Source organism: Balaenoptera acutorostrata, chromosome 5 (genome assembly GCF_949987535.1).
Source record: "Balaenoptera acutorostrata chromosome 5, mBalAcu1.1, whole genome shotgun sequence".
Lineage (NCBI taxonomy): Eukaryota > Metazoa > Chordata > Mammalia > Artiodactyla > Balaenopteridae > Balaenoptera > Balaenoptera acutorostrata.
In genome coordinates, this window is record NC_080068.1 from 13974972 (window position 1) to 13996010 (window position 21039).

The following is a 21039-nucleotide window of genomic DNA, read 5'->3' on the forward strand; positions in this document are numbered from 1 at the left end:
CACTATTCTCTGCTAATGACTACTTAGTTCTGCAGTTAAGGAGAAGGGGGTTGTTGTTGAGATTTGAAAAGCCTATATATATAATGAATATTTTTAAATTTTTTTTTAGTTTAGTGATTAATTGAACTGCTCACTACTAATCTGTCAAGCAGAAAGCTGCCATTCTGCTCCCCTTCCTGCTGCTATAGTCTACAGTTGGTTTTGTTCCATATTTCATAATATTTGTATAATTATTTCACGTTAATATTAAACTTTATGGAAGCATTAAAGGATCATCTTTGCTAAAGCATGAAGAGTGTAAACATATCAGCAATGCAACAACAGCAATAAGCATAATCTTTTCAAATTATACCACATAGTACTCTGCTTAATATCATTACTAAAATCTGCTTTATTTAGAATGGGTAAAGTTATTAAAGCACCCCAAAGTCTATACTTAAAGTTTCAGGTATCTATATTTAGAAGATGTTTTGGTGAAATCTTGCCATTCAATCAATTTTTCATTTATCAACCTTTAATGAATACCTACTATGAGCCAAGAACTTCGTTCAATGTTAAGAGATAAAAGAATGGGAAAAGGAGGAAGGGGTCCCTTCTCTGAAATAGTTTATATTATATAGATTGGCATCCAACCTAATAGATTTTGAGTCTTTCCTTCCCTAGAATTCTATTAACTTAAGCCTAAAGCTGATATCCTACAAGGATTCAGGAGCAATCCAATTCTCCTAAAACATTTGTTCTGGGAAGTGGCTGTTTCTGGCGGAGTTGTATCCTTATCAGATATTTTCGCTTTCCTCTTCCTTGGCTCTTACACAGTTCAGAGTTTGCCCTACATTAAACTATCACAGTAAAGTGATAAGAATCTTTCCTCGGATATATTGATTTGATTCTTAATAATTTTTGATTATCCGTGTAAATTATTTTGGGGGTAAAAGACTGTATGCCTTGCTCTTAAGGAAGAAAAATTGAGAAAAATTAGGTATACTAAAACATATTTGTTCATTTTTAATTGCAGTATTGTTATTTCATAAATATACTCATTCAAATCAAGAATACAAAAAGGACAAATAATTTTATAATTTACCTTCTTTAAATTCTTTCAAACTCAGGAAATTTCTGTATCTTTCTAAAGAGTAGCGTATTTGGATAGTACAGGGGGCTTGGTAGAGTATGTACTGAACTGGTTCTTCATATGATTATTTTAAAAAATCAGATATTTTAACATTTTAAAAATTCAGCACATTAGAATAATGTAGATTCTAAAAGATTATACAATAGTTTCATATTTTAATAAAAGCAGTTTACTTACAGATTTATTTTTCATTTAAAAGTATCTCTTAATAGATTAAATATTCACTTGGCTTCCAGTGTTTATATAACATTGCATCTGTCACTCTTGAAATGCACCTTTTGGAATGCAGAAGTAAAGTTCTGTAAATATAAAATAGCTGTCTGATCAAGTTTTCATATCACTATCAAACTATTTTTGAGATCAGGTGTCAAAACTAAAACTGCAAGTGAATTTTTTGAGACAGACTGTCTGTTAGCTTCATTCAGAATGGCAGATTCTTTCCTCCCAGAATATTACTTTCTTTTCCCTTCCCCAAATAATAATAGGCAAAATATATTCAATTCAAATTGACATTTTCTCAAATATAGCTTAGTCGCTAAGACACCTGTGAACTTCAACTTTTAGAACCTGTAAAAGGTAACCATCCTCTTTTGTGGGTTTAAAAATAGTCCTTTTAAAGACTTTGGCTCATGACAGATGACTTTATCATTTCTTATAGAATCATCAGACTATTAAATGCTAGAATAATATATCTTTATAGTTTTAATTCCTATCACTTATGCATATTAATCTAAATAATTCCTGTAAGGAAAAATGGATTTCTTGTGTAATTACTTCAGAGAGTGTCTCTTTTGATGACATTTATAAATTCATACTATGAATAAAGGGTATTTTGAATGAAGAGCTTGGAATCTTCTTGGTTCCTTATTTATAAATGAGAATGACAGTATCTGAATCAGAATGTAGTTTTTAGCAGAAAATGAGATAATAGGTTAAGTACTTAGTATTTTGCCCAAAATATAGTAGGGTCTTAATAAATGTAAATTTTTATTCTAATGTGCTGATTTGTAGTTCACCATGGGTGGAGAATGTAGAAATGGTGCTGTTTGACAAAATGTTGATAAATCTTAGTATCGCTAAAGAAAAAAAGACCATGTATATAACACAGCTTAGTCAATATTATGCGAAGAGTGGTAGAATTTTTCACTGTCTTTTTGAATGAAAATTCCCATCTGCACAATATGAAATTTTTAAAAATGTAAAGACATTGAATAGCAATAATAATTAATTTTGAAAGTTTTCTAGTTAAATTTCAGGCTTAAAATGAAGTTGACAGACACCGTTTAATTTTATTTTGTGAGTAGATGACAGAGACTTAAAAGGTGACCTGCTTTTTGCCAGACAGAAATTTTGGGGGCCAGTGAAATGACACACACTAAAGAAAAAGATGGCATTTTAAACTGAGAAAAATAATTTTTTATGGTACATTAAGGATTAATCGACTGGAAATCCAGGATATTACACTGGATATAGCTGATGGCAGGTGTTATTTTATTTTTAGAGAAATCCATATTTTATAAAGATCATAAATAAAAGATGAATTTTAAAGCTAATATATGCTATAAGAAAGAATAATATGTGATTAGCCTAGTAAGGAAAGAAGAAAATTTACACTTGTAAATCATCTTTTTCTCTTTCATTATTCTGTAATAACTCTTTGACACAAAACTGAGAAATGCTCACTGTATTCTAAAATGTATCATGTGTCAAATTTTTTATTTCTGATGCCATAAGAATCTGTTGAAACCAATAATATGTTAATTACAAAGGCTTCATTGGTTTAAAAGGTTCCAAATGGATACCATGGAGCACAAACTACCTAAGTAAAGACTGCATTAAAACTAAATTTTATTCTGATCACTCCTATTCTAATTCCAATTAGAATAATGTTCAATTAGAACAGATGTATGTTATGAAAATATTATGTTATTTTATTACTTTTACATCCATGATTGAGTCAAATCTTAAAATTTAAGTCTGGAATTGGGAGGTGGCAGGGAGAAAGAAGTAGAAAATGCTTTTCTTTGAGTTCGGTAAATGCTTATATACAAACTAGCATTAATTTGGATAAACATCACTGGAGTTCACACTGCATTAATCAACAGAATTTTTCATCTTTATGTTAAGAACACAATTACATACTAACTTATCCATTCAGCAGTTAGTGAGCACTTTGTTTTATCTATTCTTTACCAAGAGAAATGTATGAGTTAACACCAGTAGTTCTAAGAAATAATTGGGAAAAGTCTTAAAAAAATAATATCTCCTCATTCTCTCTCTACTTGTCTTATTTAAGAACCTCATTTTTCATTGCTAAGAACAATATATATTATTCCTACATTATAACTATCTTCCTAGGTAGTCAAAGTACCTTGAAATCCATTAATGAATAATTAAGTGTAATAGCAAGTTATTTGCGATGTTTTCCAATGTTTAGACAACACATTTTTCTGAAGTGTTCAACATGTTATAAACTTATTATTAACAAAATGTGTTTAAGTCAGTTGCTCCATTTGAAATTATTTAGGTATTAATTAATTATATACATAAATGCATATAGTTTAAAGCACAGACAGCAACTACAAATGAGTTGATTATTTTAATGAACATGTGTTGTTGCTTTCATTTGGATGTGGGCTAAGCATTATGCAAATGTATTACAGTAACAGAATCTCTTAGCATTTCCAGATAACAACTCATTAATAGTTTTATGTTTCTGTTACTGTATTAAAGCATTTCTAATTCTTCCATTTCTTATCTTATAGGAAATAAGTGATGTGGATGTACAGGAACTTGTAAGAAGGTCAATTGGAAGGTTAACCATCATTCGTCAGACATTTCCAGTCCCCCAGAATATAAGTCAGCGATGTTTCCGTGGCAACCATCGAATATCTTCAACGTTGTGTGATCCAAAGGATCCATTTGCTCAGAATATGGAGGTATATTCTAAGTCCCTGGATATTTCTTCAAGGATGTTTTGTTGGGCAGTTGTAGAGAGAGCTTTTCCAGTGGCATTGCACTCAGAATTGTACACATTTCCATTTTCTGAACTATTCTCCTCTTCCAGCAATTTCATAAGTCTGATGGGGAGAGTGCTATGAATCTGTCTTTGATCATTTTGACCTCATTACAGCAAAATATCTACTTGTTTAATAAAAATATAATAAGTAAAGGTTTTTTTTCTTTTCAGCAAGTAAATCGATAGCATTTCTCATGGTGAATTTGTGATTGATACTCTTTAATGCCAAACTCCAAATTATTAAGCTAATAAATTTGCTTGCCTTTTGTGGCATAACAAGGATATCGAAGTTTATTCTTTTTTAAAGATTAGTTTCCGATTGGAAGAACTTCACCAAAAAAATTTTAGAAATCCAAAAAATGCTGTAGTGTTATAAAGTTATATACAACTCAGAGGGGATATAGCTGAAACCTTTGCTATTCAGAATACAATAAAGAATTTGAGAGTAGATGAATACAATCTCTGAGCAGCAAAATAAAGAACACCAAGTCCCTGAAGCTTACTCATAAGAATGCCCTTTTAATACTCACCTGGAGCCTATTTCTTTTTCTTAAGGAAAATCCTCTCAGATTTTTTTGTTTTATTTCTCTTTGCACTGGAGTTCTCAATATGTCAATCTGATGGAGGTTTAACAAAGGCAGGCGCATCAACAAGAATAGGGCTCCGTAAGAAGCACTCTAGCTAGGCAAGAGACAGGAAAAGAGAAATCAAACAGATACACTAATTCAGATATCCTATCGGAGCAGGACTTTCCCTGTAAAACAACTCTATATCGTAAAGCAGTTCCTAAGAGTACCACTGTAGTATATTGCTAGTATATTAGTTAATTTTTAAACAATATCCCTGAGATATCAACAAAGATTAAAGGCATGGTCAATTTCATAGGTTAAAAAAATGATACATTTTAGCAACCTATTCCTTCAAACTGTTTAATATCAAAAACATTTTAGCACTTAGAGATGTTTAGTTTGAAGATGTTGGGAAAATAATCCTAGGAGAACTAGTTCGTTCCCAATAATACTGGATAAATAAGTCGACTTGGCAAAACTACTTCGTTTGAAAGATAACTCCACAGCTTCCCTATTTTTAGTCAGCTTTGAATTTTTTTAGCTAAATTACCATTTATCTAACCATTTCTTCATACTTATTACCATTGTAATGAGCCATGTGTATTTACGAGGCAGCTGGCTCTGGGATCATTGCCCATAGAACTTTCCTACTAAATTTTAAGCTCGTTTAGAATAGGTTCTCTCCAGGACCAGGCATCAAAAAATCACATTAACTACTTGTCTATTTTTCTTTCCCCCATCATATCTACCATGGTGCTTTGCACCTTTGTAAATATTTGTGGATTTGAATGTAATTGATAAGAAGGCAGGGGTCAAAGTAAGCTACTCAAGCCTAAACAAGGTTTAGGTTTCATACTTCCAGTGACCCATCTTTTCATATTAATTGGTCATGAATATAATTCATGTGGAAATGATAGAATTTTAAATAGAGAAAAACATGAAAGAACTTTGATTTAGAAAATCATGAGATATTAAAAGCTGTTCCTGTCAAAAGAGGTAGTAGGAAATATACAGATTGGGAAAGCAGAAAGTCACTATATAGTATTTTAAAGCACATTCGCCTAACAGCACAATCCTTCTGATTCAATTAATGAATTCCTTGAAATCAGGGAACAAATATTTTATTTATCTTTATATTCCCAGACCTATCTGATGAATTAAGGATGTACTGGAAGCACCACTCCTCCTGCCCTATACCTTCATCATACTCCCCTCAAACCCACAGATAGAAGAAAACAGGATGATTACTTTTTCTTTGTGCATGTATTACATTTAACGTCCCTAGTATATTTAATAGAATTTGACTAAATGTTTAATATATAAAAGGAAAACTGACAGAAACTTTTATATGTGAAGATTTATATAATGAAGTGTCTAAGTGCAGGGCTCTTGAATTTAAAATGTCCCATTAAAGGAAGAACATATAGAGGCTTGCCTTGGTGCATATTTTATCTCACTGAAGTTAAAGAAAACAACAAGAAAAGCATTTATTAAAAATTTGAAGCCCCCCCTTCCAGGTTCCCTAGGAAAACAGACCTCTCAACTTGGAGTCCATAAAAACAATGCAGATAAAAATGATCACAGGCAGACTTATATCTTATCAGCAGGGTTCAGTTAAAAAACAAACTCAGAAAAAATCTATGAAAATATGATTCAAGTCAGCTCTAAAAATAGAAACCTAGCTATAAAATCACAATAATCAATACAACAGAGGAGAAGAGGGTACAGTGAGCCCGTGTAGAGATCTCCAGGCTGTTACACATTTCAGTGTACATAGAAAGGGGAGTAAGATTTAGAAAGAACAAAAAACATGTTTCCTCAATCTTTAAATTTGTGCCAGAAAGACTAAAATCCAGGATTAGCTGAAGTTGCAAAATAAATGTTAAAGATACCTTTTCGCTAGAAACAGAGTTTTTAGCAATATATGAAGCAAGAAGGAAGTGAACCATTTACTGCTTGGTGAAACTAATGTTAGCTTGGCTGCCAATGGAGGGAAAATAGAAATATTCAAATCCTTTTGCTTCTGTTTTCTCCATCTAGGAAAAAAAATGTCCTCAAATTGGAAAAACTAAAGTCATTAAAAGAAAAGTAAACCACTGGTTTAGAAGGAGCAGGGGTTTGGAGATGGTTAGAGTATGCCTTGCTCCTCTAAAATGAGGCCTGAGAAATAATTGCTCAGAGCAGTAAATAAACCAGTAGATATGATCACAATATTGCAATTTAGAAATACTAGAGAAGTACTTGAGAAGAGAACCCAAGTACAAGACATTGGTAATTGTCCCAATTTTCAAAAGGAAGGAAAAAAGATCTGACAACCAGAGTTTAACACACTAAAATTAATATTTGGATAAATTGTAGAATATATTATTAAATATATGGTTTGGGGAACTTCAAATAAGATAATAGGACTTCCTTAAGAGCAAGCACTGCCAGACTAAGTCCTACTTAATATTTTGTTAGATTGGGAGAATGTCATAAATCTATTTATTGTATATTGATTTTAATGCAGTGTTTGACAAATTTCCTTATGAAATCCTTATGAGAAGACATTAAAAAGTCTAAATAAGTTGATGTCATTCAAACATTTTCACCAAAGCCTCCTAAGAACAGAAGATGGTAAACACTCTGGCTTCAGATTTTTTAAAAAGTTCAAAATGTATTAAAGTTTCATTATTATCTTTAAAAGTTATAAAACATATGAGTTTCTTTGAAATTAAAAGTAATATTTCAAATAATTTATCAGTTAAATTACTTTGTTTTCTCTCCAAATTGATAAGCGTAGAACATGCCCCAGATGTATTCTGTAGCTTTGAGTATCTTTAATACCTACAACTTTTCACCAGAGCTTCTCTTACACTCAATTTGAGAAGTATGGAACTAGAGGAATATTCAAACCATGCTGATAAATATTCTACTCTTGAAGTGCAAGGAATTCTCTGTGGTCACCCAAAGAGTCTGTCCTTGGACCTAATATTTTCAAAATGTTTATAACTACACAAATGAAAATGAATAAAGTATGCCTATCAGATCTGTAAATGGCATAAAGCTAGGAGAGAAAGCTTACATTGTGTTACATCATCAAGATTCAAGTTGTTAATATTCACTGAGTAATATGCCTAAAAATTGAAATATGACAGAGATAAAGTATAGGTTCAAAGTCGATTACAGACAGTCTAGATGGATGAGAACCGGTTTGACAGTTTAAGGCTGTTAAGATGAAGGCAAACTTGATTGGAGTATAGCAGAAGTCATATTTGCTCCAAGCCACTCTAATGTAATCTTGGTCTCTATGTCAGAAGCATTTTGCTAAGATCAAGAGAGATAGCGTCTTATACTACTTTCTCCTAGTCAGCTCACATCTGCAATAATGTGTTAGTTCTGGGTACTCAACTTTCGACAGAAACACTGAAAAATAAGAGAAGGACAGAGGAAGAATGCGGAGATGATGAGCAGCCTAGAAATAATACCAGATGACAAACAACTGAAGGAAAGAGGATGTTTCAGGGCAAGACAAAGGAGGTGTCAGATATTGAAAGGTTGGCACGTAGAGGAGGTTGGTCCTGATGGTCAGTGAAGTCAGAAAACAAGTGTAGTAACAGTAGGTAGAGAAAAATGATTGGTCGACTGGTGGTATACTGGAGTTTAAGATGTTAGAGGAGTTGTTCATTTGGGTCTAGTAAATAGTCATTTGTGTTGGTCATGGCCAGAGTAGAAGTGAAGGTCATCTGTGTAGAAATTGAAGTGACCTTTTTTCAATATAAGGAGGCAGTTTGGGATCACTGTGAAGGAGGAGTCATGAATAAAGAGTGACCAAGAGGTCAGTAGATACTGGCAGAAAGGGGCTGTAACATGTGGCGTAGAAATGAACACGAACCTCAAAAGAGAATAGGTACTTGCCTGAAAAAGAAGTAAAAGAAGGGGTAATAGAAAGCTCAGAGAATGTCATCACTCCCTTTTGATCCTGCAGTTTAGGTAGTGGGGAAATGAGGGGAGGTAGTCATTTGTTGAAAACACCTGTCACATACTGAGTACAGAGCACTCAGTTTTAAGTCCATCATGGATGCTAAAGTGTGTGCTTTAAGGTGTGTAAAGGAGACTGTGCCACAAGAAGTGTCAGGTTTGGACGGTAGCCAGGTTGGCAGGTCTCTCTTATCTTGACTTCTGTTAAACCTACCTGATGTTAAACTTGGCTTTCTTTTCTTTGACTTCTTTTCCTTGACAACAGTGTATCAAAAACCAAATATATGCTAGGCTCTAGGCTAAGTCAAGAGGAAATAAAAAATAAGGGAAGAAAAGTACAAAGGGGAAACAATATGTACAATATGAGCCCTTGTCCAGAAAGAACCCATATTCTAGTGTGAAAAGCAGAGTTTAAGAAATCTTAGTATTATGATATGCTTCAATAGAGGTATGCACCAAGTGGTATGGGAGATAAAACGAGGACTGCCCACCTAGACTGGGAGTGGGGAGAATCCTGAGAAGTTGTCAGGATAGGATTCACCCAGCTTGTGACCCATGAATTGAATACGAGAGGAAGTTAACTAGATGGAGAAAGATAAAGAGACATCAAAGGATGCTCCCACAACTGTCTCATCTGCACACATAAAGAAATCAGTCAGGGGCTTCCCTGGTGGCGCAGTGGTTGAGAATCTGCCTGCTAATGCAGGGGACACGGGTTCGAGCCCTGGTCTGGGAAGATCCCACATGCCACGGAGCAGCTGGGCCCGTGAGCCACAATTGCTGAGCCTGCGCGTCTGGAGCCTGTGCCCCGCGACGGGAGGGGCCGCGATAGAGAAAGGCCCGCGCACCACGATGAAGAGCGGTCCCCGCACCGCGATGAAGAGTGGTCCCCGCTTGCCGCAACTGGAGAAAGCCCTCGCACGAACCGAAGACCCAACACAGCCAAAAATAAATAAATAAATAAATAAATAAATAAGAAAATCCTTTAAAAAAAAAAAAAAAAAAAAAAGAAATCAGTCAGAGGGTGAAACAAAGTAAAGCTAGGTTGCTAAGAGCAAGCGAGTTTGAGGCAGTGGCGCAGGAGAGGTCAGAAAAGGCCAGATTATTGCATATTATTGAGAAATCATCAAAAGATTTGCTCTGGATTTTTGGGTACAGCTCACTCATCCATCATGTTTCGTCTAGGTTTACCTTTCGGGTTTTCACAGTCTAATTCAGATGAAGTTTGATTCATCAGGTACTTTTAACATCAAGTCTCACTCTTCATTCATTGCCAGTCGCACCATCCCTCCTAGTCCCTCTAGTAATTATCTGGTGGCTGGGCAGGTGGGTAGGGGTTGGTGAGAATGAGAATAGCCTATCCTAATATTTCCTTATAAAGAACAAACTGGGGGGCTTCCCTGGTGGCGCAGTGGTTGCGAATCTGCCTGCTAATGCAGGGGACATGGGTTCGAGCCCTCGTCTGGGAAGATCCCACATGCCAAGGAGCAACTAGGCCCGTGAGCCACAACTGCTGAGCCTGCGCGTCTGGAGCCTGTGCTCCGCAACAAGAGAGACCGCGATAGTGAGAGGCCCGCGCACCACGATGAAGAGTGGCCCCCACTTGCCACAACTAGAGAAAGCCCTCGCACAGAAACGAAGACCCAACACAGCCAAAAATAAATAAATAAATAATTAAAAAAAAAAAAAAGAACAAACTGGAATTTCACTTAGTGCGTAAGAGTGTTCAAAGTCTGTTTAAAGAAAGGTCTACAAGCACGAATGGTTAAAGATTTACCTAGTTTTGAAAGAAAACTCAAAAGGCACTGTTAGGAAGTGCTTATTAACAGTTGTTCATAGTATCAAACTTTCATCATCCTAATAGTTGAAGCTTACTTCCATGCTGTGATGTGGACAGAAAATTTCATAAGATTCCTTCATGATTAATTATAAGCAAAGGGTAATCAAAGTACTGTCCCCTTTATTTGCAGGAAAAAAATGTGATAACAAGACTCTTAAAAATCTGAGAAAATTAAAATGCTTAAAATGGATTTAATTTTTATAGCTGAGTTCTTATTTTTTAATTGTATATTAGAGTTTTCCTTCAAAGAGGAAATAATATAACCCTGTTATATTATTTAACCTCTGTTATTGACCTTGGATATCTCTTGGTGTCTGTATTTTTAAAATATTGTTTCTAATTTATTTGAAAAATAAACACCATCGGTAATTAACAGTGAGAATAGTGTTTCTGGCAAGACTTAAGTGTAAGAGTGCAATACAGCTTATCAAACATTTGTATAATTCATTTCAGATCTATACAGAGGGAAGATAACATGATTACATTAGAAGAAGAAAGAGTGAATGTAAACACACATTCACAGTGAATAGCTTATGATATTTGTCATGTTAATTAATTGCAATGCACATGTATATAATTTTGTATAGACCCTTGATCATTGTAATGTTTATGAATGGTGCTGTTTCCTCTCACTTTTTTCATTACTTTATCTCCAGAGGCACAAACGTACAGGCAGGTGTCTGCTTCCTTTTTTTTTTTTGCACCTATGACACTCATCTTCTATGTAAGATCAAGTTGATATTTCTCCATCTGAATAACCAGAATGCAAAAACTTGACATATTCAGAAAACGTATTGTTCAGTTTGCCCTTCCAGTCTTAAGCCCTTAGATCCTTACCTCCTCAGAAAGAAATAAGGACTAGTGATTTTCTAAGGTCTGACACTAACAGCCTTGGCTCTGTCGAAACTTCTCTTTTTTATCTTCTCTTTCACAACTAAAGAAGCTGAAAAAGCAATTGAGGCATACAATCAGACAAGACTTCATTCTCAATAACAAAATTGCCCAGGAAATGAAAAAAGCAACCTTCTGCTTAATAAATAACCCAGTAAACCAACCATCTATGACATGAACGGAAGCAACTGAGCTGATGATCTTCTCCTTGTTCTTGATGGTTGGCATCAGTGATTCTAATGGTTACTGTCTAATGTCTTTCCAGATTTCCAACCTTTACATATATGACACGGTGCTTCTGCTTGCTAATGCTTTTCATAAGAAGCTGGAGGACCGAAAGTGGCACAGTATGGCTAGTTTGTCGTGTATCAGAAAGAATTCCAAGCCCTGGCAGGGAGGGCGTTCCATGCTGGAGACCATCAAGAAGGTAATTTCTGACTAGCATTTCTTTTTTTTTTTTTTTTATTCATCCATTAGTTTTTTGTGTTGTTGTTGTTGTTAATTTTATTTTTTTAATGAAGTATAGTTGATTTACAGTATTGTGCCAATCTCTGCTGTACAGCAAGGTGACTCTTATACACATATAGACATTCTTTTTTAATATTCTTTTCCATTATGGTTTATCACAGGATATTGAATATAGTTCCCTGTGCTAAACAACAGCATCTTATTGTTTATCCATCCTATATATAATAGTTTACATCTGCTAATCCCAAACTCCCAATCCATCCCTCCACCACACCCCCTCCCCCTTGGCAACCACAAGTCTGACTAGCATTTCACTCTTCCTAATTTTTATGCAAGGAAGAACAATAAGTCATTGTCTGATGAGATATCTTTTAGTAGGATTTTCTTTTCACTAATGTTGCTGCCTATTCAAAGCACAAAACACTGTAATGGGTAAATGAAATATTTAAAAAATCAAGGTCAGAAAATCATATATGTCTATGAAACAGGGAGCCCTTATTTATTTATAAGGAAATTTTATGCAGGTAAAAAATTAGTTGTTGAAATATCTTAATGCACTTTCATTATATCATTAGGGTCAGAGATGTTCAAATTATTTTGGTACCTGTCACAACATACAAAAAGTTATTTTTTTTTTTTTTCTTTAAACTACACCATCCACTGAAAAAAATAAACACTAGACCTAGGTGTTTTTCAGTTAGATGATGCATGGTAAGACATTGGATGTGATGATCTTTAATTTACCTTACAACAAAAGTATTCATAAACAGTTAATATTTTACAGCATTTGTGAACTATTTGGGGTACTTGATGGCATTCTTCTTCTTCACTTTCAATGTGGTATTTAGCCTGGCTGTGACCTGCTCTGGCTCAGCTACCTGCTCCATTCCCATGATGTTGTTTAGCTCCTCTCAAAGGTATAAGCATCCTGCAGTTTATTAGCCTCTTTGTCATGTCATCCTCGCTGGCATTTTCCATTTGTCTCGCACAGCTTCTTGGATTTAAAATGAAATGATTAATAAAACAAACAAATTTCTCCTGTACCCTTTACACAAAGGAGACAGCCATTTGGAAGTTTATAGTCTTCATTTTATGCATCCTTTTTCTTTTGTTTTCCTTTTTCTCCTGAAATAGTTAGAGAAATTGCTAGTCAAATGAAATATGAAGTATTTAGAAATGCCAGCGAAAAATCTAAAAATTAACATTAAAAGGGAGCTAGATGTACAAAAACCAGAAGTAGAGGGAAAAATGTTTCAAATGGAGAAAAGCCTGGATCTTCCTCTTAGTACTGTATCCTCTTCGCAGAAGAATTACTTTAATGAGAATTTAGGCTCTTATCAACAGAAGGGCTTGAGAATTAAATGTATTGAATATATTGGCAGAGGAGGATTTTTCAAGTGAAAAATGAGTAAGTCAAATCTAAGCTCAAGGTGTTGCCAAAATCCCCCAGCTCTACCTATGTAGGGAGTTGGCAGGTATGAATCCAAGGGAGGTTGTTGAACATGGTTCTGATCCTGCCAATTTATTAATTCATGGTTTGTCTAGGATGCAGGAACCTGAGTATATTCATTCTTCAGAAGCTGTCTCACAAAGACAGAATAATTGTTTGGGAGGTTGCTTAGGAGATATTTAGCGAAAGTATCAGTAGGAGGGAAAGAGAGACACTATAATATGTAGGTATTTCTTATGGAGCAATTCAATATGTAAAATGTTGTTAGAAAATTTATAATCAAAACAATGATTTCATGATAATTATGAACTTCTGTTTTGGGGGAATATTTGCATATTTTTCTCCTGTAAACTTTCAACCCGGTGGCACTTTTTAAAGGAATATATCCATTCTGTGTACCTAGAGACAATGTTTGAATGATATGTTTGATTGCAAATGTTCTATTTCATTATTTTTTTCTCACATTTCAAATTGCCCTTAAAAACGGAGTTAAGTTTTTCCAATCATATTACTTTGCCTCATCTGAGTGTCTTGGTTATCCCATTTGGACGTCCAGGCTGATGACACTTCACAAAACAAGAGAATTTGAGAAAAAGTTTACTACTTTTTCACACAGGGACTCCTGCGGAAAGCAGAGTGGGCCCATGCAGGCCCAGGCTGGCTTGAGCAAAGCACTGTGAATGGGCTGGGCATTTGTAATGGTTAAGGGATGGGGCTAAGAAAAGTTCCCATTTATGTGGGCTGGAGATTTCTGAGGCTTAAATTTCCCAGGGGTGTTAAAGAAGGAGGTGCAGGATGGGCTTTCTTAATCAGCATGTCCATATGTGGAGCCAAATAAGAAAGGAAAAGCGAAGCTTAAAAAGAAGTCAGCAGCTAGACATCACAAATGAGGTCAGGCTCTTTATTACAATGTGAATATTCTAGTGATAAAATTCTTAATTACTTTCAAGTAACCACTGCATGCCTATATTCTGAGCATGCTCTATATGCTTTACAAAGCCTATGTACTAATGCAAGGAGTACAAAGAATTAATGTCCGTGAATGGACATGGTATCTATCTATACAGTTATCTTTTTATAACCCTCAGAAAAGATTTAGAGTATTCTTCATACATGTTTTCATTGTATTTATTCCTGAAATTTTGTAGGGTTTTGAGTATGCACATCTGTGCATGTATGCATGTGTTTGTGCACACTATCATGAATAGGATATGTTTCCACTACATTTTTAAACTAGTCCTTGTAGGTACATGAGAAAGTTATTGGTGTTTGATATATTTTGTGACTGACCTGATCAACTTTTGTTACTAAACTCCAGATTCTTACTTCTTCCTTTGTAGTTTATTCCCTTGTGTTTTTCAAGTAGATATTGATATCATCTTCAAAAAATTGTCATCACTTAATTCTAATACTTTATATCTTTTTAAACCTTTAAAAAAGTTTTCTTGGGGCATCTGGGAGCACAACCTGCCAGATGCACCTGGAGCCCTGTGGGCTTTGGAGGCGGCCAACTTCCGCTGTTGCAAGTGAGAAAGCCAGGTCATCTCCATGTCAGAGACGATGAGGCCAGGATTCTACCGCCACGGGAAAGCAGCAGGTGATGCTGACCAGGCCGGGAGCTGACCTGCGGAGCCCTGCTGCACAGGACACGTTATTATCCAGCCCTCCTGTGATGCCTTCTTCAGTGATTCCTCTTGATTTTGTTGTCAGTTCACCGCTGACATGTGGCACTCTCAGCTCTTGGATAGAGGGAACTCCAAGCAGTGGTGGTAGGGGCACACCCATGAGGCAGAGGCCTGACCCGGGTTCTGCACAGAACGGCCTGCAGGTGGACTTCCAGTACGGGCCAGCAACAGAAGATATAGTGGCCGGTGAGCAGCTTCTAGGCCAAAACCTTCTGATTTGAGGAACAGACGTAAATATGGAAACCTGCAAAACAAATTTGCAGAGATTTTATTGACTCTCTGGCTAAAGAAGAAGAAAATATTGCTGTAGATATTGCTGAACCTCCGTACATGCAGTTACTTGGAAAAACTAATATTATGGGGAAGCCCTTTTTAAATGTAAACTGTGAACACATAAAATCATTTGGCAAAAATCTGAAGAGACAGCTCATCTGCTTCCCACTGGAAATTATCCTGACTTTTACTATGACTCTCGATGAGATCTTTGACAGTTACCTGACTCAATCTTAGAACATCAGATACAAGTGGGACCATTCAGTGTATTGGAGATGAAGAACATGAGGAACCTGAATCCAGAAGACACCAGTCAGCTCATCTCCATCAATGTCATGATGATCAGGATGTCCCAGCTGATTCCAGACACGCATGGGGCCTTCTTCCGGTGCCCCGTGTGCACCCATACTGTCCTAGTGGAGATGGACCTTGTCGGAGCACTGAGCCTGAGTATGGGCGTGCTGGCATACCACCCACAGTGTGGTGCTGACCCATGACTGCTTGTCACGTTCTCTGACAAACAGATGATCAAACTCCAAGAGTCTCCTGAAAATATGCCTGCAGGGCAGATGCCCCATGCTGTCATCCTTTTGCTCACAATGACATTGTTGACAAGATTCATCTTGGGGACAGAGTGAATATCACAGGCATTTATCCAGCTGTTCCTATTGAATCAGCCCAAGGGTGAGTAATGTGAAGTCTGTCTACAAAACCCTCATTGATGTCATTCATTATCAGAAAATGGATGCAAAGCGTCTGCCCAAAGGAGATGAAGAAGCAAAACAGAAACTTTTTTTCAGAGAAGCATGTGGAATTACTTAAGAAACTTTCCAGAAAACCAGACATTTATGAGAGACTTGCTTCAGCCTCAGGTCCAAGCACTTAAGAACAGGAAGATTTCAAAAAGGGAAACTTGCTTCAGCTTTTCTGGGGAACAGGGAAGGATTTTAGTCAAACAGGAAGAGGCAGATTTCATGCTGAGATCAACATCCTGCTGTGCAGTGACCCTGGGACCAGCAAGTCCCAGCTCCTGCAGTATGTATACAACCTGGTACCCTGGGACCAATATGCACCTGGGAAGGGCTTCAGTGCAGTCGGCCTAACAGTATATGTGAAAGACCCCAAAAGGAGGCAGCTGGTCCTGCAGACTGGTGCCCTTATCCTTAGTGACAGTGGCATCTGCTGTATTGATACTTGAAAAGACGAATCAAAGTACAAGATCAGCGTTGCTTGAAGCCAGGGAACAGCTAACTCTCCTTACCACAATGGCTGGGGTTATTTGCAAGCTCAGTGCATGCACATGTATCCTGACAGCAGCAAATTCTATTGAGTCTTAGTGTGAGGCTAAAAAATACCACCTTTGAAAATATCCAGCGACTTCACACCTTATTCCCCAGGTTCGGTTCCATCTTCCTCATGCTCGACCTCAGGATGAAACCTGTGGCAGGCGTCTGGCTCACCACCTCGTGGCTGTGTACCGCTCGAGCAGGGAGCATGTGAAAGAGGAGTTCATGGATACGGCAGTGCTGAGGGACTACGCCGTCACAGCACTGGATGCCTAGGTTGAGTCAGGAAGCCAGCCAGGCTGTCACCAAAACTCAGGTAGAGGAGGAATGGTTTCTGCGTACCCTCCAAAGCTGGAATCGTTAAAATAGCAGAAGGCCATGCTAAAGTATGATATTCAAATAAAGTTGAAGCAAAGATACAGACCTCCATAGAGAGGCTGTAAGCAGTCTGCTACTAACCCCCAGACTGGCATTGCAGACATATCTATTCTTACCACAGGAATGAGTGCCATCTCTCCTAAATGGAAAGAAGAGTTAGCTGAAGCACTGAAGAAAACTGATTTTATCTAAGAGTAAGACACCAGCCCTAAAGTACCCACAACTTTTGGAAGATGTTTGGGAACAATCTGACATAGCCATTACCAAAGATATATTTGACGAAGCACCATGTGCCTCGGCTGAAGATGACTTTTTGACAGTGATTGGAAAAACTGCTCGCTTGCTCTGAAGCTCTGAACGTTCAGCTCCTCTGCACTTGGGCACTGACTTTGCTTCCATATATGTGTACAGCATATGGGCCAATAGAAAGAAATTCTTTCTTTTTTTTTTTTTTAACATCTTTATCGGAGTATAATTACTGTACAATGTTATGTTAGTTTCTGCTGTATAACAAAGTGAATCAACTATATGTGTACATACATCCCCATATCCCCTCCCTCTTGCATCTCCCTCCCACCCTCCCTATCCCACCCCTCCAGGTGGTCACAAAGCATCAGCTGTTCTCCCCGTGCGATGCAGCTGCTTCCCACTAGCTATTTTATATTTGGTAGTGTATATATGTCAGTGCTACTCTCTCACTTTGTCCCAGCTTACCCTTCCCCCTCCCCGTGTCCTCAAGTCCATTCTCTATGTCTGTGTCTTTATTCCTGTCCCACCCCGAGGTTTATCAGAACCATTTTTTTGTTTTTTTGTTTTTTAGATTCCATATATATGTGTTAGCATATGGTATTTGTTTTTCTCTTTCTGACTTACTTCACTCTGTATGACAGACTCTAGGTCCATCCACCTCACTACAAATAACTCAGTTTCTTTTCTTTTTATGGCTGAGTAATATTCCATTGTATATATGTGCCACATCTTTATCCATTCACCTGTCGATGGACAATTAGGTTGCCTCCATGTCCTGGCTATTGTAAATAGAGCTGCAATGAATATTGTGGTACATGACTCTTTTTGAATTATGGTTTTCTCAGGGTATATGCCCAGTAGTGGGATTGCTGGGGCATATGGTAGTTCTATTTTTAGTTTTTTAAGGAACCTCCATACTGTTCTCCATAGTGGCTGTATCAATTTACATTCCCACCAACAGTGCAAGAGGGTTCCCTTTTCTCCACGCCCTCTCCAGCATTTATTGTTTCTAGATTTTTTGATGATGGCCATTCTGACCGGTGTGAGATGATATCTCATTGTAGTTTTGATTTGCATTTCTCTAATGATTAGTGATGTAGAGCATCCTTTCATCTGTTTGTTGGCAATCTGTATATCTTCTATGGAGAAATGTCTGTTTAGGTCTATTTAGGTCACAGGCTCCCGGGAGGGGCGGTGTGGAGAGTGACCTGTGCTCGCACACAGGCTTCTTGGTGGCGGCAGCAGTAGCCTTAGCGTCTCACGCCCGTCTCTGGGGTCCCCGCTGATCGCCGCGGCTCGCGCCCGTCTCTGGAGCTCGTTTAGGCGGCGCTCTGAATCCCCTCTCCTTGCGCGCCGTGAAACAAAGAGGCAAGAAAAAGTCTCTTGCCTCTTCGGCAGCTGCAGACTTTTTCCGGACTCCCTCCCGGCTAGCTGTGGTGCGCTAACCCCTTCAGGCTGTGTTCACGCCGCCAGCCCCAGTCCTCTCCCTGCGATCCGACCGCAGCCCGAGCCTCAGCTCCCAGCCCCGCCCGCCCCGGCGGGGGAGCAGACAAGCCTCTCGGGCTGGTGAGTGCTGCTCGGCGCCGAGCCTCTGTGCGGGAACCTCTCCGCTTTGCCCTCCGCACCCCTGTGGCCGCGCTCTCCTCCGTGGCTCCGAAGCTTCCCCCCTCTGCCACCCGCAGTCTCCGCCCGCGAAGGGGCTCCTAGTGTGTGGAAACCTTTCCTCCTTCACAGCTCCCTCCCACTGGTGCAGGTCCCATCCCTATTCTTTTGTCTCTGTTGTTTCTGTTTTCTTTTGCCCTACCCAAGTACGTGGGGATTTTCTTGCCTTTTGGGAGGTCTGAGGTCTTCTGCCAGCGTTCAGTAGGTGTTCTGTAGGAGTTGTTCCACAGGAAGAAGTATTTCTGATGTATCTGTGGGGAGGAAGGTGATCTCCGAGTCTTACTCTTCTGCCACCTTGAAGGTCTCCCTCTAGCACTTTAAATATATCATGCCACTCCCTTCTGGCCTGCAACATTTCTGTAGAAAAATCAGCTGATAGCCTTATGGGGGTTCCATTGTATATGACTCTTTGTTTTTCTCTTTCTGTCTTTAAAATTCTCTGTTTAAGTTTTGCCGTTTTAATGACGATATGTCTTGGTATGCGTCTGTTTGGATACATCTTATTCAGTACCCTCTGTTCTTCCTGTACCTGGATATCTGTTTCTTTCTTCAGGTTGGGGAAGTTTTCAGCCATAATTTCATCAAATACATTTTCAACCCCCTTCTCTTTCTCTTCTCCTTCTGGGACCCCTATAATGAAAATGTTGGTACACTCATTGTTATCTCAGAGATCTCTTAAACTATTCTAATTTTAAAATTTGTTTTTCTTTATGCTGTTCTGATCAAGTGATTTCCATTATTCTATCTTCCAGATTACTTATGCTTTCTTCTGTATTACTTAGTCTTGTATTCATTCCTTTTAGTGTGTTTTTCATTTCAGTTATTTTATTCTTCAGTTCTGATTGGTTCTTTTTTATATTTTCTAGTTCCTTGTTAAAATTCTGTGTTCTTCTACTCTTTTCCCAAATTCAGTTAGCATTCTTGTCATTAATGCTTTAAATACTTGATCTGGTAAATTGTTTATTTCTGTTTTATTATGTATTTTTGAGGGGTTTTCTCTTGCTCTTTTAATTGAGACCAATTCCTCTGTCTTCTCATTTGCTTAACTTTCTCCGTCTCTATGAATTTAGGGGAAACAGTTACCTATTGCGGTCTTCAAGGAGTGTCCTTACATGGGAGCATACATGTATAGCCTGTGTGTGCCCAGTGCCTTTGGTGGGAGAGCTGGATTTGACATGAATGCAAGTCACAGTTTTCCTCATGGTGTGCTGGTAGCTGTCATCTGCCAGTGACTATTGCCTACCGATTGGGGATGGGGTCAGATCCAAAGTTGCTGGAGCAGAAGCCCTGAAGTTTGTGTCCAAGGTGGCTGCATTCCCTTCAAGTATGTGCTCTGCCCTCTCTCAGCTCCGGTACCCCTGCCCCAGAGGAGAGTGTGCTAGAGCAGTAGGGGCCCATGTGGGCTCTCAGCTCATGATGGGGCACGGGCTGTAGAAGGTTGGCTGTAGACAGAGGTCCAGGCTGTCTCTGATGTGCTGCCTGTGTAGTGCCAGCAATGGCTGCCTCCTCCCTGCCCAGCTGCTGCCCCAGGTCTGAGTCACCTCTGTGTTCCAAGGTCTACCACTTTCCTCAGTCTTGGCAGCCCTATATCCAGTGCAGAGCTGTGACATGAAATAAGCAAGGCTGGAACAATCGAGAGGCTCAGGCTGGGGCAGATGCTAGGTTGGTCGCAGAAAACCCGGCAGCCACTAGTGCAGTCTCCCTCTGCCCTCTCCACGCTGCCTCGGGAGCAAGCCAGAGGATGCACGCTCTTCACGAGCTGAGTTCAGGCTTCCCACAGCCCCCCCCCCCCCCCCCGTTAGTCTCAGTAGCCCTCCAACCAGCCAAGGGGGCTTGTCTGCCCTTTGTCAGACCTCAGGCCTGTGGAGCCCAATATGTGACTTGAACTGCCCATGCCCCAGGGAGGATGTCTGCCCACGTAATCTCCCTTTTCCTCTGAGTCCCCTCCCACGGTCACAGGTCCTAACCTGATCATTTCTCTGCTCTTCCTACCCAATTACATGTGAAATCTTTCTTATGGCCTTGGTTGTATCGGAGTCTTTCTACCATTTTCCAGTTAGTTTTCAGTGAGAATAGTCCCATATGTAAATGTATTTTTGATGTGTTTGTGGGGAGAGGTGACTTCTATATCTTCTTATTCCTTTGTCTTGATTGATCTCCCCTTGTTGATTTTTTTT

The 21039-nt window shown here is 38.4% G+C and overlaps 1 protein-coding gene across 2 annotated transcripts in view; it reads left to right on the plus strand.

Annotated features, from left to right (window-relative positions):
• Nucleotides 1-21039, plus strand: part of GRID2 (glutamate ionotropic receptor delta type subunit 2) — a 1428522-nt gene that overhangs the window by 850487 nt on the left and 556996 nt on the right. For both annotated transcript variants that reach the window (XM_057547452.1, XM_007184090.2), the window contains exons 6-7: nucleotides 3898-4071; nucleotides 11677-11838. In XM_057547452.1, coding sequence (XP_057403435.1) covers nucleotides 3898-4071; nucleotides 11677-11838 — 336 coding nt within the window. The remainder of the gene's footprint in view (nucleotides 1-3897; nucleotides 4072-11676; nucleotides 11839-21039) is intronic.